Source organism: Peromyscus leucopus, chromosome 1 (genome assembly GCF_004664715.2).
Source record: "Peromyscus leucopus breed LL Stock chromosome 1, UCI_PerLeu_2.1, whole genome shotgun sequence".
NCBI classification, from domain to species: domain Eukaryota; kingdom Metazoa; phylum Chordata; class Mammalia; order Rodentia; family Cricetidae; genus Peromyscus; species Peromyscus leucopus.
This window is the reverse complement of record NC_051063.1, coordinates 172,997,239-173,012,283: the sequence shown is the minus strand read 5'-3', so window position 1 is coordinate 173,012,283 and position 15,045 is coordinate 172,997,239. Positions and strand designations below refer to the sequence as shown.

General features: G+C 51.0%; 2 protein-coding genes across 3 annotated transcripts; one reads left to right on the top strand and one right to left on the bottom strand.

Annotated features, from left to right (window-relative positions):
* Positions 1 to 1,344: 1,344 nt before the first annotated feature.
* LOC114682330 (glutaminyl-peptide cyclotransferase-like protein) lies at positions 1,345 to 11,688 on the bottom strand. Of its 2 annotated transcripts, XM_028856170.2 has the most exons (7): positions 10,934 to 11,687; positions 10,323 to 10,466; positions 8,919 to 9,200; positions 4,322 to 4,474; positions 4,113 to 4,212; positions 2,676 to 2,792; positions 1,345 to 1,634 (listed from the first exon to the last, which is right to left on the bottom strand). In XM_028856170.2, the coding sequence occupies exons 1-7, from the start codon at positions 11,204 to 11,206 to the stop codon at positions 1,489 to 1,491; spliced, it is 1,215 nt and encodes a 404-aa protein (XP_028712003.2). In that variant the 5' UTR covers positions 11,207 to 11,687; the 3' UTR covers positions 1,345 to 1,488. The 2 variants fall into 2 exon arrangements, with proteins under 2 accessions (XP_028712003.2, XP_028712004.2); XM_028856171.2 differs by lacking the exon at positions 10,323 to 10,466 and having other exon boundaries at positions 10,934 to 11,688.
* An 84-nt stretch (positions 11,689 to 11,772) lies between these two features.
* Snrpd2 (small nuclear ribonucleoprotein D2 polypeptide) lies at positions 11,773 to 14,789 on the top strand. Its single transcript, XM_028856186.2, has 3 exons — positions 11,773 to 11,879; positions 13,306 to 13,485; positions 14,523 to 14,789. Coding segments are annotated over exons 1-3 (357 nt in total). The 5' UTR covers positions 11,773 to 11,877; the 3' UTR covers positions 14,698 to 14,789.
* Positions 14,790 to 15,045: the final 256 nt, after the last annotated feature.

Here is a 15,045-nt window from a genome sequence, read left to right as displayed (position 1 = left end):
TGGTTCCCACCACCTACATTCTCCTCAGGTATAATTGCTAAGCAACTCCACATTCACCAAACTGGCCTTAATGATAAGGTGCTCCAAATTCAGTTTAATGAGGAGGTCCCACAAATGTTTATTCCTTTTTTGTTTTTTGAGACAGGGTTTCTCTGTATATCAGGCTGGCCTTCAACTCAGAGGTCCGCCTGCCTCTCTGCTTTCTGAGTGCTGGGATTAAAGAATTCCACAAGCACTGCTCTACTAGAGGACCTGCGTTCAGGGCCAGCACCCACGTCAACCACCTAATGTTAAACTCCAGGGGACCCAGGGCCTCCGTGGGCACCTGTACAAACTCATACTCCAACACACACAGATACATGTAAATTAGTCCCAGCATTCGGAGGCAGAGGCAGGTGGATCTCTGTGAGTTCGAGGACAACCTGGGCTGTTACACAGAAGAACCTTGTCTCAAAAAACCGAAAAAAAGAATTCCACAATACCCACTCTGTTACTATTCTGCCCCTCCCATTGGTTCTGGTTCAGTGGGTTTGGGGTAGATCTTAGAAGCCTGTTTATTTACATGGACTTATGAAGCAACCCCTGGCTGGCTATGTCGAGGTAGAAACCTGTTCTCCCAGCACTCAGGACTGGGTAGGAGGATTGGGAGTTTGTGGCCAACATGAACCGCACAGTTCCAGGGACGTCAGGGCTATACAGTTAGGCCCTGTCTTTAAAAAAAAAACAAAAATAGTGCTGGGTGTGGTGACTTGTGCTTTTAATCCCAGCGGAGGTGGAGTCAGGTGGATCTCTTGTCCCTTCCTTCATGGCAAGCTTGCTCTACAAAAGGAAATGGTGGTCCAGGGTTGCCTGGGTCCAGGGACACGTAGTCTGTTCAGTCCATTCCCACTGTCAAACCTAGTATTTCCCAAAGTATCATCTGAGGCAGCTTCATTTGAAGTACTTCTCCTAAAGGGGTTCCACTTTGAGAACCACTTCATTCTCTCTAACCTGCAAGTTCTCACCTCTTGAATGTGCAAACTCATTTAATGTCGTTTCCCAGTGGGAACTGTGACCTTCGCTTCCCCTTAAGTCAAGCAGAAGGTGGAGCACCGAGCTAATCTCCGTCCTGAGTTCTGAACCCATACCTACGAGGGAGTCAAAACTGGGTCCATGAAGTAGCAAGGCTGCTGTTCTGAGAAATAAACTGACATAAAACATTAGCCACAGAGGATTCATTTGGTTGGTAGTGCTGGTTCAGGTACCAGCTCATGACACATCATTTGGTCCCTGGGAACTTCCAGACCAGTCCGTTTACTTCAGGACAGAAGCCAAAAATATTCTTTTGGCGCTCTCATGCCTCAGTGTTCCTGGCATGTCCTTGAAATGCAGTGCCTTGAGATGGTTGTAGCATACATCTGAGGTGAGCCTGGCCACCCCGCACTGGCTCAAGATGCCCCTGTCATGTCCCCGCTGAGTGTAAGATCCTTCTAAGGTTTGGTCTGCAGGCTAGAGTCCCAGGTACTCGGCCAGGAACACAGCAAGGATGCGGCTCAGGTTGTGCACGGTGGGCGGGTGGAGGTTGGCCTCAGTGTCTGCAGGTGTGTGCCACACAGCAGGGAAGGGCGTGGCGATGAGGTGGAGCACCGGGACCCCTGGAGGGGACAGGAGATAGGGCCTCCAGCTGCAGCCCACAGCTGCTACAGAGCACCCCCTCAACCCACAGCCACAGAAGATAGTGCTAGCACTTATATAACCTCTCAACCCACGACCTTGGGCATGCTAAGCAAGTGTTCTACCCCTGAGTTACATGCCCAAGCCCTGAAGAATGATTCTAAATGTGAGAGGGTACATATTGTTTAAGAAAAGTAATTAGAGCTGGGTGTGGTGATGCACGCCTTTAATCCTAGTGCTTGGGAGGCCAAGGTAGGCAGATCTCTGAGTTCGAGGTCATCCTGGGTCTACAAAGTGAATTCCAGGAGAGTCAGAGCTACACAGAGAAACCCTGTCTTTATCTCTTTTTTGTTTGGGGATTTTGTTGTTGTTGCTTTAATTATTTATTTGTATTTATGTGCATTGGTGATGTACTGCATGTATGTCTGTGTGAGGGTGTTGGAACCCTTGAACTGGAGTTACAGACAGTTGTGAGCTACCACATGGGTGCTGGGAATTGAACCTGGATCCTCTGGAAGGCAGCTAGTGCTCTTTTTTGTTTTTTTAAGACAGAACTCCTCTGTGTAACCCTGGCTGTCCTGGAGCTAGTTCTGTAGATCAGGCTGGCCTCGAAACTCATGGAGATCCTCCTGCCTCTGCTTCCTGCGTGCTGGGATTAAAGGCGTGCGCCACCACTGCCCGGTGAACCTGTACTCTTAACTCTTATATTTCACTGGGATCCTGCTCTTCGAATGTTTCCCTATGTAATCACAGAGACAGGTACTGGGGCCCGTTAGACTATCTGTGACACCTACTTCCTCACCTGCCCGTGGAAGCACTCACTGAAGGAACCAGTGAGGAAATGGAACAGTGCTTGCCTGGCACGCAAGAGGCAGCGCTGTTGGCTTGCTGGGCATGCATTTGCATTTTTGACGCCCTCCATTCTCCCCACTTCGCAGATGGAGAAATCAAGACTGAGCACTTGCCAGCAGCCCCTAGCCATGGGGAAGAGGCTTCCTTGTACTATTGGCCCCAGCAAGTACCTCTTCGGAGGAAGGGGATGTGGTCATCTTCCACGGAGCTGGGGGGCTCCCCGGGTTGGAAGTACATCACTTCCTGTGGGTGAGACTGCAGTAGGTTCAGACGGTGAAGGCGCTTCTCTGGAGAGACAAGATTGTAGAGCAAAATCAGTCAGCAGTCAGAGGTGTCACCCCAATACAATACAAACGTGTGTACCATGTGCATGCAGTGCCTGGGAGGCCAAAGGGCATCAGATCCCCTAGAACTGGAGTTACAGTTGGTTGCTGCCACGTGGGTGCCGGGACTCAACCCCAGGTCCTGTGGAAGAGCGCCCTGCTGTTCACTGGTGAGCCGTCTCTCCGGCACCATGATTTGTTTTGTTTTTTTGTTTTTAATGGCAACCTTCCTATTCCTAGTCTCATTTAATCCTCCTCTGTCTAGAAGGTGGATGCCCCTATTTCTTTATTATTTGTCTGTGTGTGATGCGGTTGTGTGCACGTGGAGGTCAGAGGACAACTCTGGAGTCGCTTTTCTCCCACCCTTGCATGGGTTCTGGAAGTGACTCTGGCTGCCAGGCGTTTGAGGCAAGCACCTCTACCTACTGAGCCGTGGCGCTGACCTCCGAGTTCCTAACTTTTAAATTTAACTATGTATTTATTATGACACTGTAGAGACGGGCTCTCATGTAGCTGCAAGCTAGCCTTAAACTCTGATGTGGCTGAGGATGACTGAACCCTTGATCCTCCTGCCCGACAGCTATCTCCAAGTGCTGAGGTTACAGGCATGTACCACCATGTAGGGTGATAGTTATTTTGAGATAAGGTCTTGCTTCATAGCCCAGACGTGCCTAGAATTCACAATCCTCTTGCCTCAGACTTCCAAGTGCTGGGATACAGGTGAACACCACCAGGCAGCTTATTCTAGCATGGAACTCACTATGTAGCCCAGGATAGCCTTGAACTTGTGATCTCCTTGCCTCAACTTCCTGAGTGTCCAGGTTTCAGGCATGGGCCACTGTGATGACCAGTTCACAACTATGCTCTGTTAGCATTATCACCATGCCTGTTTTACATATAAGAAATAGAGGCTTAACTGGGTGGTAATGGTGCACGCCTTTAATCCCAGCACTCAGGAGGCAGAGGCAGGCAGATCTCTGAGTTCAAGGCCAGCCTGGTCTAAAGAGTTCCAGGACAGCCCGGGCTACACAGAGAAACCCTGTCTTGAAAAACCACAAAAAACAAAAAGAAATAGATTAGAGATAGGAGGTGTCATGCCAGGCAGACCCAGGGTTTCAAACTAGGCCAGTCCCACAGTCTCAGACTGTCACAGTCGCTACGCTCAACCTTCCTAGGGTCAGTTTGTTTCTGTCCTAGTTTCTTAGCCCAGGGGTGGGGAGAGAAGGCAGATGAGCACACAGAGGCCAGGTGCTGGCCTACGCTGGCCTTGGCCACCCTCCTTACCGATGCTCCTCAGTCGTTGGAACCAGCGCGCTGTGCGGGGGAAGTGACTGAAGAAGATTGGACTGGGTGCTCCCAGAAGGTCAAGAAGGACAAAGAGCTCCTGGGGAAGGAGTCCGGGGCTGGAGGCTGCCGAGTCTGTCCGATGCGCTGACCCTACCCTCCTTCCCCCTCCCTGCTCCTGCTCCAGAGCCCAGAAGAATGGATCTTACAATAGCCTGGATCCTAGTGGGACCGGGGCTGTGCGGTGTAGACTCCATGATTTTAGCTAAGTGCCGGGAGCCATAAAGGGAGTCCCTTGGTCCCCATTCCTTCAGCGCCTCCTCCCCATCCAAGAAGAGCAGCTGCAGGGTCACCGGTGCTGCCTGTGGGAACAAGCAACCAAATCAGTACCAATCCTTGGCATGGCCCACCCACATGCCCTGCCTCTGCACACAGCTGGCATGGGACAAACCAAGTGTTCCTGTTCATGCGATGTGGTGACGGAAGTCACAGGGTGAGCCAAGAGGGTTCAGATCCATGCTTTAGGCGGTTGTTAGATATGGCAACTTTGTTTTGTTTTGAGATCAAGTCTAGTGCAGCCCAAGCTGGCCTGAAGCTCCCATCCTTGATTCCCTACCTGGGGTTGCAGGTGTGCAGCATAATGCCCATTTTTATTTCTTTTTCCCTTTTTTGTGCTGCTGGGGGATGGCTTTAGGGATGCCCATTTGCTAGACATGTACTGTAGACTGAGCTACACCTTTTTTTTTTTTTTTTTTTTTTTTTTTGAGACAGGGTCTCTCTGTGTGGCTTTGGAGCCTTTCTTGGAACTCACTCTGTAGCCCAGGCTGGCCTCGAACTCACAGAGATCCACCTGCCTCTGCCTCCCGAGTGCTGGGATTAAAGGCATGCGCCACTGCCACCTGGCTTGAGCTACACCCTTTTGAGACAGGGTTTCACCAAATTGCCCAGGCTACCCTTGAGCTCACTGTGTAGCCCTGGCTGGCCTTGAACTTGCTCCTCAGGCCTCCATGTCTGGAGAAGCTGGAATTACAGGCCTGTACCACCAGAGTTGGCTCAATTTCCTCATCTGTGAATGGGGTTAATAGTTCTGTTCACAGGATCACATTTGAATCCAGGTCTGTAAGAACTGAATGAACCAGCTCTTGGTGTTATTACTTAGGGCCAGTTGCGCAACAGACAGACAGACAGACCCAACTAAAAGGGAATAACTGTACAATGAAACATGATTGGGAGTGGGACAAATGCTCCCAAGATCTAGTTTCTGAGGGCACAGGAGGCTGGCTGAAGGGTGATCTGGTCTACAGTGGGCACTGGTTCTATTGGATAGGGATGTTTGCACTGGGGTGAGTTGATAAGAGTTGGCCTGGCAAAGAGGGGACAGTGTTCCCGGCAAGGGGGCAGCCTGGAGCAGAGCCGGGGCCTGAGGGGTTTGACAGGTAGCAGAAGAGTCGGCAAGATCCACAGACTTCAGGCGTTGTTATAGTACAGGAGCAGTACAGAGCCTGAGAAGGGCTTGAGGGGGAGAGAAACATAATGAAGTGTGTGTCTTCATTCATCCCACAGATTCTACTGCGGTCCGATTTTATTCTGACTCAGGGAGACATAACAGGGAGGAGAAGCCGGGTCTGTACAGTCATGGAAAGTGCTGTGATTAGAGAAAATGAGTCGTCAGTACCATAAGGAGTGGGCAGTGACAGGAAGGTATTTGAGGGTGGTCGGAAAGGTTTCTTTGCAAAAAAAAAAAAAAAAAAGACTGTTGGAGAGCCATGGGGTGGGGGGCGTATTTCACAAAAAACGTAATCTGTGCAGAGCAAAGAGCAAATGCTAATGAGGTGAAAATGAAGCCTGTGGATTGGAGGGCACAGACAGTGGCGTGGCTAGAGCGCAGCCATGACAGGACAACTGCTAGACTAACAGTGCATCTCATGGGCTCCCTCCGGAATGGGGGCCACAGGAGGGCAGGAGCTGCCATTTAGGGTGTAGAAAGATCCCTGTGGGAAGCTGGGGGTGTAGCTCAATTGATATGGCTTACTGAGCATCCATCAAGACCTGGGTTCAGTCTCCAGAACTGCATAAACGAGATGTGGCAGTGCAGTGTCTCAGTCAGGGTTTCTATTGCTGTAAAGAGACACCATGACCACAGCAGCTCTCACTAATGAGAACATTTCATTTAGGCTTACAGTTCAGAGGTTAGGTCCATCATTGTCACGGTGAGAAGCCATGGGGGCATGCAGGCAGACATGGTGCTGGAGAAGGAGCTGAGAGTCCTACATCTTGACGGCAGGCAGCAGAAGTGGCTGTGTGTCACACTGGGCAGATCCTAAGTTTCGCAAACCTCAGAGCCCACCCCCACAGTGACGTGCTTCCTCCCTCAAGGCCACACCCACTCCGGCAAGGCCACACCTCCTAATGGTGCCGCTCCTTTGGGGGGCCGTTTTCTTTCAAGCCATCACATCCCACTCCTGGCCCCCATAGGCTTGTAGCCATACCATACTGCAAACATGCATTCAGCCCAATTTCAAAAGTCTCCATAGTCCGTAACAGTCTCCAACTTAATTAAGAGTCCAAAGTTCAAAGTCGCTTCTGAGACTTCATGCAATCTCTTAACTGTAATCCCCTGCAAAATCAAAAAGCAGCTCACATACTTCCAACATATAATAGCAAAGGATATATGTTATCATTCCAAAACACAGGGAAGGGAGCATAGTGAGGAAACACTAGACCAAAGCAAGACCAAAAACCAGCTGGGCAAACTCTGTATCTCCACGTCTGATGTCGAATGCTCTTCCAGTCTCCAGCTCCTTCAGCGTTATTGACTGCAACCCACTCCTTCCTCTTAGGCCAGTCCCTCTCCCTCTTAGCAGCTCTCCTGGGCAGGTATCCCACGGCTCTGGCATCTCTAACATATAGGAGTCTCCAAGGCAATCCAGGCTCCACCGTCACAGCTTCACACAATGGCGTCTCTGGGCCTCCATGCAGGGACACCCCTGACACATGCCTGGTCTCAGCAGCTTTCCTTAGTCTTAGAGGAAGGTTCCATAACGCCTTTCTTCTATCCTTGACTCTAAAGCTGGAACCATGTGGCTGAAGCTGCCAAGTTCTGCTGCTTGTTTGGGCCTGGAACATGGCCACCTTGCTCAATTATATCCTCACCAGCTTTCTGTTTTCAGTGGTTTCCTTCACTGTCTAAGCCTGGCTGTCCTGAAACTTGCTCTGTAAACCAGGCTGGCCTCAAACTCAGAGGTCAGCTTGCCTCTGTCTCCAGAGTGCTGGGATTAAAGACATATATATACCACCATGCCTGGACCTAAAGCTGTTCTTAATTCTTAATTCACTAGTTGGAAACGTAGCTGAACTCAGGACCTCTGGAAGAGCAGTCAGTGCTCTTAACCTCTGAGCCATCTCTCCAGCCCTAATCTATTTCTTAATCTGTTTATCTCCTTGAACACAGAATTTAGCTCTATCCCACTTCTGGTGCCCCTTTTCTCCTCAGTCTGTACATTTTGTATTTTTCCTTTCTCAATTTGCTCTTTAAATTATAAATCTTCATAAGAGTTAACATAAGCCAGGCAGTGGTGGCACACACCTTTAATCCCAGCACTCGGGAGGCAGAGGCAGGCAGATCTCTGTGAGTTCAAGGCCAGCCTGGTCTACAGAGTGAGAGCCAGGAAAGGCACTAAAACTACAAAACTAAAAAATCAAAAAGAAAACAAAAAACAAACAAACCCCAGAGTTAACATGAGTAACCACATGACAGAGTCTATGCTAGGCTGTTTTGAGATGTCCTCTGCCAACGAAATTAATCCAAAACTCTTCATTTTAGCCTCAGACTCACTCTTTGGACAAGGGCAAAAAGTAGCCACATTCTTCATCAAAATATCACAAGAACAATCTGTAGACACATATTAATATTCCTGTCCTCTGGAGCCTCTTGAGCCAGGCTCGTACAGTTCATCAGATCACACTCAGCACCACTGTCTTCCACACTCCGACTAGTCTGGCCCACTGAGCAGTGCTTAGAGCATTCCGCTGCTTTCCTGACTCAAACTCCCAGAAACATGATCAGACCTACCACAGCAGTACCCCAGTCCTGGCACCCCAGGCAGGGAATATGGTGGCTGGAAAGAAAATGGCCCCCATGGGGAGTGGAGGTGTGGCTTTGTTGGGGTGGGTATGGCCTTGCTGGAGGAAGTGTGTTACTGTGGGGTGGGCTCCAAGGTCTCCCATGCTCAAGCTACACTCAGTATGGGACACAGTTCACTTCCTGTTGCCTGCGGATCAAGATGTAGACCTCTCAGCTCCTGCTCCAGCACCTGTCTACCCGCATGCCCCCACGTCACCGCCACGACAATAAGGGACTGACCCTCTGAAACTGTAGGCCAGCCCCAATTAAATGTTTCCCTTTATAGGAGTTGCCATGGTCATGGAGTCTCTTCACAGCCATAGAAGCCCTAACTGAGGCATGCATGTATGGCTATAATGCCAGCTCAGGAGATGGAGGCAAGACGGTCAGAAATTCAAGTTCATTCTTGAGTTTGATGCTAGTGTGGCCTACATGAGACCTTGTGTCTCAGTGCGTAGAGCATACGCTGGGAAACAAAGAGGACAGTGGAGGTGGGAGAAAACAAAGGTGGGGTATGTGGCGTGTACCTGCCACCCCACTGCTTGGAAAGGTGATGCAGAAGAAGGGCTGAGTTCAAGGCCAGCTTGGGCTACACTCTGGTGAAACCCTATTTCAAAAAAGAAAAGAATGATAGAAGCAAGTGAGGATGTGGGCAGTGACAGTCCACCTTCCCCAACTCTCACCTGCTTCTTGAATCTGTGCAGCATCACATCAAAGGCCTGGACCAGCTCCAGAAGCAGGGCACAGGGCACCGCCGAATCTGTGGCCCCCACGAAAGGGGATGACCCAGGAGGGAAGAACTTGGAGTCGTAATGGCAGGCGAGGGTGAGGTGACGGGCAGCTCCCGGGTCAAGTGTGGCCACCACGTTCCCGAAGTCCAGTGGCCCCAAGGGTGTTGAAGCTGTGAAAGGGTCCAGTTCCACATGCCAGCCTGCTGATAGGGACCGCAGCGTGGCCTCCAGGAACTAGTGGCAAGAGAGAGAGGCAGGAGGGTGGACGGGGACTGGGGAGGAGGTGGGGAGAAGGGTCATGTGACTGGAGCCACGCAGAGCAGTCTGGGTGATTAGAGAGTCCCACTTGGGCTTTTGCTGATGAACAACTGTGTGCCAGATGTGGGTAACCACACCTCTTGATAGCAACAAGACTTCAGGCTATGTAGTCCAGGCTAGCCTCCAACTTGCTGTGTAGCTGAGGCTGTCCTAGAACCCCTAGAAGGTCATGCTTCTGCTTCCTGAAAGGATTATAGACCCAGGCCACCACCATACCCAGCTATGGACAGTTCTCTCTCTCTGTCTCTGTCTCTCTCTCCATGTTGATTCTTCCAAAATCACATCTAGGGTGGCCTTCAAATAACTCACTTCCACCGTCTCCCTCTGTCTGCTTCTCTCCCTCTGCATGGTGCTGAGGACTGACCCAGGATTTCCTGCATGCTGTTGACACAGCCCCAGCCCCACACTGGTGGATACTAGGCAAGTCTTCTACCATTGAGCCACACCGCCAATCTCACATTGGTGGATTCTATGCAAGTGCTCTCCTGTTGAGACAAGCTCTGACTTCCTCTTAAAAAGCTCTCACTCTGTGCCAAGCCTGTTCTACAATCCCTATGAAGTTAACAATGTCAGTGAATGTCCCCATTTTGCAGATGAGAAAACTGAGTCCCAGAGAGGTTAAGAAAACTAGTCCAACTAAGGTGGATCCTAAATGCAGTATCTAAATGGCAACAAAGCAATGCTACACCACCCATTCTGAAGCCAACCTTGTATTCTAACCTCAAGTAGCTGTGGGAATTTGAACAAAATGTAATAACTCCCCTGAGCCTCAATTTCTCCATCTGTATAGTGGAGATCATATTGGTTTCAATCTCACCAGACAATACATTGCTGTGCCTAAATACACAGATGCTCTTGGCAGGGGTTGTATAGTTTGGGATTTGTGCACACCGTGAGAATCTAGAGTCTGGTTCACACACCTCCCCCACATCAGAGCCCAGTCTGCCTCCTGGCTGTTCCTGGATTCTTAGATGCCTGAGTTCCATTTCCTGACAGGCTGGGGAAAGGAGTTTAGGGATTGGAAATAAAACCCTTTACCTTTCTCACTTGGACATTGCCAGGACTACCTGGGGGTCGCACAATCAGCAGGGGGCGCAGGAAAGTCCCCCAGAGACGCTGCGGATCCAGCTGCCCTACCACCCTCCGCAGCTTGGCTTCTGGAAGGCTTCCGATCAGCGGGGCCTTGGTTGGGAAATGGGATGGGGAAAAGAAAAATGAAGACAACCCCCATTCCCACCCTCTCCTGGGTGCCGTTGCCCCCCTAGAAGCCCTGACTCTTCTGGGTGATGCGTCAAAGACTTGGAGGGTATATCCTAGATTGGGAGAAAGTCTTGGAAGCAAATCGGGTCCATCCTACTTGCAGTCCTGACGGGGAAATCGAAAACCGGGTGATGGAGATTCTTTTAAATAGATGGCTTGGGCGTAGAACTCCAATCTACCCGTGTTGCTATGCTGACCCTTCATGCTCAGAAAGGGCTATTACAAAACAAGCCGGAAGCCTTATTCTGTTGGGAAGGGGCATGCGCTCAAACGATGGAAAAAGAGATGGCACCTGAGACCAGGGCCATACGATACAGCCACGTTAACCTGAGAGTCTATAGGAAAGGAAATGAAGGAATGACCGTGCCCGGGCCCCAGCCAGGCCTCACCCGCAGATCCCGGCTCCGTGACAGCTCTTCAAATCCCGGGTTCCAGCCGTACCAGACCACGTAGAAAGCCAAGCCCAGAGCCAGCACCAACAGTAGCAGAGGCAGGAGCCGCACTCGCGGCAGCAGGCGGCGCTTGGAAAGTGCGGGCGGTTGCATGAAGCCCCGATCCCCGAGCCGCTGCCGGGGCCGCCCGCGGCTCCCGGAGAGCATGGCAGCTTTGCCCTGAAACCAGTCCCTGGACTGGGGTTTGAGTTTAGGCCAAGATCCGCCCATTGTGTATTAAAAAAAAAAAAACCATAAACAAGGAGAGTGGCTGCTTCGTCCCCCAAATGACTGCGATTGGCTCTCCTAAGCGTCGTACAACCCAAAAGGCAGCGCGGAAGCCTTAGGGCCCGCCCCCACGGAAGAGGATCAGCCAATGACGTGCGTCTGACTGTGTGAAACCGCTCTCGCCGGCGCGGAGCCACGCCCCTCACGATGTCGCTCAAGAAACACATCCAGGAACCGTCGCTCCAGGAAAAAGGGGCGGCACCAACCCCTAAAGCAAGGCGTCGATTGGCTTGCCCGAAGCCACGCCCCCATGGAAACAGCGTGTCGGCGGCTGTTTGGAGACGGTATTGCGTTCCCTTCCTCCACATCGACTGTTGGACAGGGAATAACTCAAGTCAGGCCCCCTTTTGTTTTCCCCTCCTAGTCGGGAGCAGAGACCCCCTATTGTGATCCTCAATGGCCTCGAATCCTTCCCCCCCAGGCATTTCCAACGGCAGCCGCCAGCGGATGGGTCACTATGGCAACAGGGCACGCCCACACCCTCTGCTGTGGGTTGCGCAGGCGCTGGCGGAAGTGAGCCGCAGGAGGCGGAAGTCCCGCCCTCCCCTCGCTCGACTCCGGCGGCCAGAGCAACGCGGTGGAGGCAGGAGTGATCTGCGAGCGAAACCTCCACCATGTGAGGCCGGGCTGGGCTTCGGCGGGGTCACGAGGGCGGAGGGGGTCAGTGTAGCAGGTTAACGGTGGGAATGGGGTGTTCGTAGCCGGGGGGCAGAGTCCTTCAAGCGAACGTAGTGTGTTTTCTCCTGAGGTGCTTGAGACCGGGCGTGGGGCCTTGGGAGGATCATGAGTTCCGGAGGGGGACGGCTTTATCCCTTTAATGGGCTTAGGACTCGCCCAGGTACTGAGTCCTGTGGAAATGGACTGTCAGAGGAAAGCTGAGCCTGGTGGTACATGCCTAGAATCCCAGGCCTCGAGAGGCTGAGGCAGGAGGATCGCTAGTTCGTGGCACGGTTCATAGCGAGACAGTTTCCAAAAGTAATAGTAGTTTTAAATGGGAGTGGTATAATGGACAAAGAATAAAAATAATAACGAGAGACTTAACCAGGATAAATTAGAGAACAGGTATGCGGCTTTTCGACCTAATTAGAGACTGTTAGAGTAGCAAGCTACTGCGGTGGTTTGGTGTGTTAATTCATTGAGCAGATATTACATAGACTGCTTATAAGTTAAGACACATGGTGAATAAAAGGTCCTTGACCCCAAGAGGGGTGAAAAATCTCACTGGGACTTGTAAAAGCAATGGGGTAGGGAGGCCATAGAGTAATGAATGGGTATATACAGTGTGTTAGATGATCAAGAGTTTGAATGAAGACATTGAGTCGCTAGCACAAAAGGACACACTGAGAGTGAAATCCTTGGGCTGGAGTTATAGCTCTGTGGACGAGTACTTGGCTACCAGTACTGGGTTCAGTCATCAGCGCCACACAAACTGGGCATGGTAGCACATGCCGTTAATCCCAGCACTCTAGAGGCAGGGACAGACAGCTTGAGCCCCAGGCCAGCCAGGGTTACATAGTTAGATGTTGTGGGGGTGGGGCACCAGGAGAGAGGTGATGGAAGTTTAGGCCATGGATAGAAACGGCCATATTTTAGATATATTGTAGAGGTAGATGACAAGATGTGAGGGTAGGCTTGCTGTAAGATGTTAGAGGAGAATCAAATGCCAGGAATGATGGTGAACCCTTGTAATCCCAGAACTTGGGAGGTGGTGTCAGGAGAATTGAGAATTGAAGGTCATCCTTAGTTACAGAGCAAGTTCAAGGCTAGCCTGAGCTATATGAGATCCTGTCCCCAAAACAGAAATCAATTAAACAGTAGTTTAGCTTAGAGAGCCCACTGAATGGAGTTGCCATCAATGAAGTGGGTGGAAGAGGTGTGGTTAGATGAGCTGGAGCAGACTAAATTGGAAGTGTCTCTCCTACCTCCAGAAAAGACTGACCAGGGAGGGTGTGTGGGGGCCAGGTTGAGGACACACCGGACAGTGACTTTGACCACTCACACTTCCAACCTGAACCTATCTCACACATGGGTTCTCTGTTCAGGAGTCTCCTCAATAAACCCAAGAGTGAGATGACCCCAGAGGAGCTGCAGAAGCGGGAGGAAGAGGAATTCAACACAGGTCCCCTCTCGGTGCTCACGCAGTCAGTCAAGAACAACACACAGGTGCTCATTAACTGTCGCAACAACAAGAAGCTCCTGGGACGAGTGAAGGCCTTTGACAGGTGGGTGCTGTCAGGGAGGGTGGGGTCTGAGGGGCCTGAAGGGAAGACTATACCAGAACCATCATGGCAGTAAGCTGGACATGGTGACAAACACCTTTAATCTCAGCACTCAGGAGCGTCACCATGAGTTTGAGGCCAGCCTCAGAAAATCAAAACGAATTTTAAAAAATCAGAAAGTGGGGGTGGGGTGCCATTTTATTATTGTGTGTGTGTGTGTGTGTGTGTGTGTGTGTGTGTGTGTGTGTGTGTGTGTGTGTGTTACTTGAGACAGGATTTCTCTGTGTAGCCCTGGCTGTCCTGGAACTCACTCTGTAGACCAGGCTGGCCTCAAACTCACAGAGATCCGCCTGCCTCTGCCTCCTGAGTGTTGGGATTAAAGTGTGCACCACCACCACCACCACCACCACCCAGCTTAAATTTGTCTTTCTTCTTACATGTATATCCCATGTGCTAGGATTACAGGCATGGAATACACTATCCTGCCTGGTTCATCTTTTAGTGAAGGTCGTGCCTTCTATAAGGAGTTGTTTTATGATCTAGTCATACATGTCCATCATTGTACATGTTCGCCATCCCCAAGCAAGCATTTCTGGAAGGAACTGATCCAAGTGTAAACACATGGCCACCTGGCGCCATGAGGACAGGACAGTGAAGCACTGGCATGCACGTATTGGGAGCCATGTCTAACCCCAGCACCCTGGGACCCTCTGAGTTTGGAGGGAGAGGGATTCTCTCCTGCTGTTTCCCCAAGTACTTAGAGTCGATGGCAGAAGTGGAGCCATTTTGATTGCCTTTACTATGCCGGGGTCATGCTTCAGAAATACTGCATTCCTTCACCAGTCCTCAGTCAGCCCTGTGAAATAGATAACTCCATTTCGGAAAGGGGGAAACTGAGGCACAGAATGGGCTGAGATGGTACTGGAGCTTCACCCTTTCTCCATGCCTGCTGCTAGGGGGATCACCCAGTGCCAGGCAGAGGTGCGCACTCAGAATACCCCCTCTCACTCCAGCCTTCTCCCCAACCCCTGTCTCACCAGGCACTGCAACATGGTGCTGGAGAATGTGAAAGAGATGTGGACTGAGGTCCCCAAGAGCGGCAAGGGTAAGAAGAAGTCCAAGCCTGTCAACAAGGACCGCTACATCTCCAAGATGTTTCTGCGCGGGGATTCGGTCATTGTGGTGCTGCGGAACCCGCTCATCGCCGGCAAGTAGAGTAGAGGCCTCTTCCCTCTATGAGAGCCTGCTCCCTGCCCTGCCGAGCCTTACCCAATGGGATGGAAATAAAACCCTGTGTTTTTTTGTTGTTTTGTTTCCGATGGTCTTCTCTGCCCTTGGATCTTGTGAACAGGGTGGACTGTGGGAGAGGGAGACAGAGTCGGGTTATCATGGGCTAGGCACTAGGACAGGACCTATGAATAGGTGAAGCACATCTGCCCTGTCTGTGAAGAAGACAATTGAGACAGAAATGATCTTTTGGTTTTTTCGAGACAGGGTTTCTCTGTGTAGCTTTGCTCCTTTCCTGGAACTCGCTTTGGAGACCAGGCTGGCCTCGAACTCACA

Coding starts and splice junctions, on each gene's coding strand:
- LOC114682330 (XM_028856170.2), bottom strand. CDS start 11,206: ATGGGCGGATCTTGGCCTAAACTCAAACCCCAGTCCAGGGACTGGTTT. Junction 2,793..4,112: donor CCAACGACTGAGGAGCATCG/GTAAGGAGGGTG, acceptor TTGTCTCTCCAG/AGAAGCGCCTTCACCGTCTG. Junction 1,635..2,675: donor CATCCCCTTCCTCCGAAGAG/GTACTTGCTGGG, acceptor TGTCCCCTCCAG/GGGTCCCGGTGCTCCACCTC.
- Snrpd2 (XM_028856186.2), top strand. Junction 13,486..14,522: donor CGAGTGAAGGCCTTTGACAG/GTGGGTGCTGTC, acceptor CTGTCTCACCAG/GCACTGCAACATGGTGCTGG.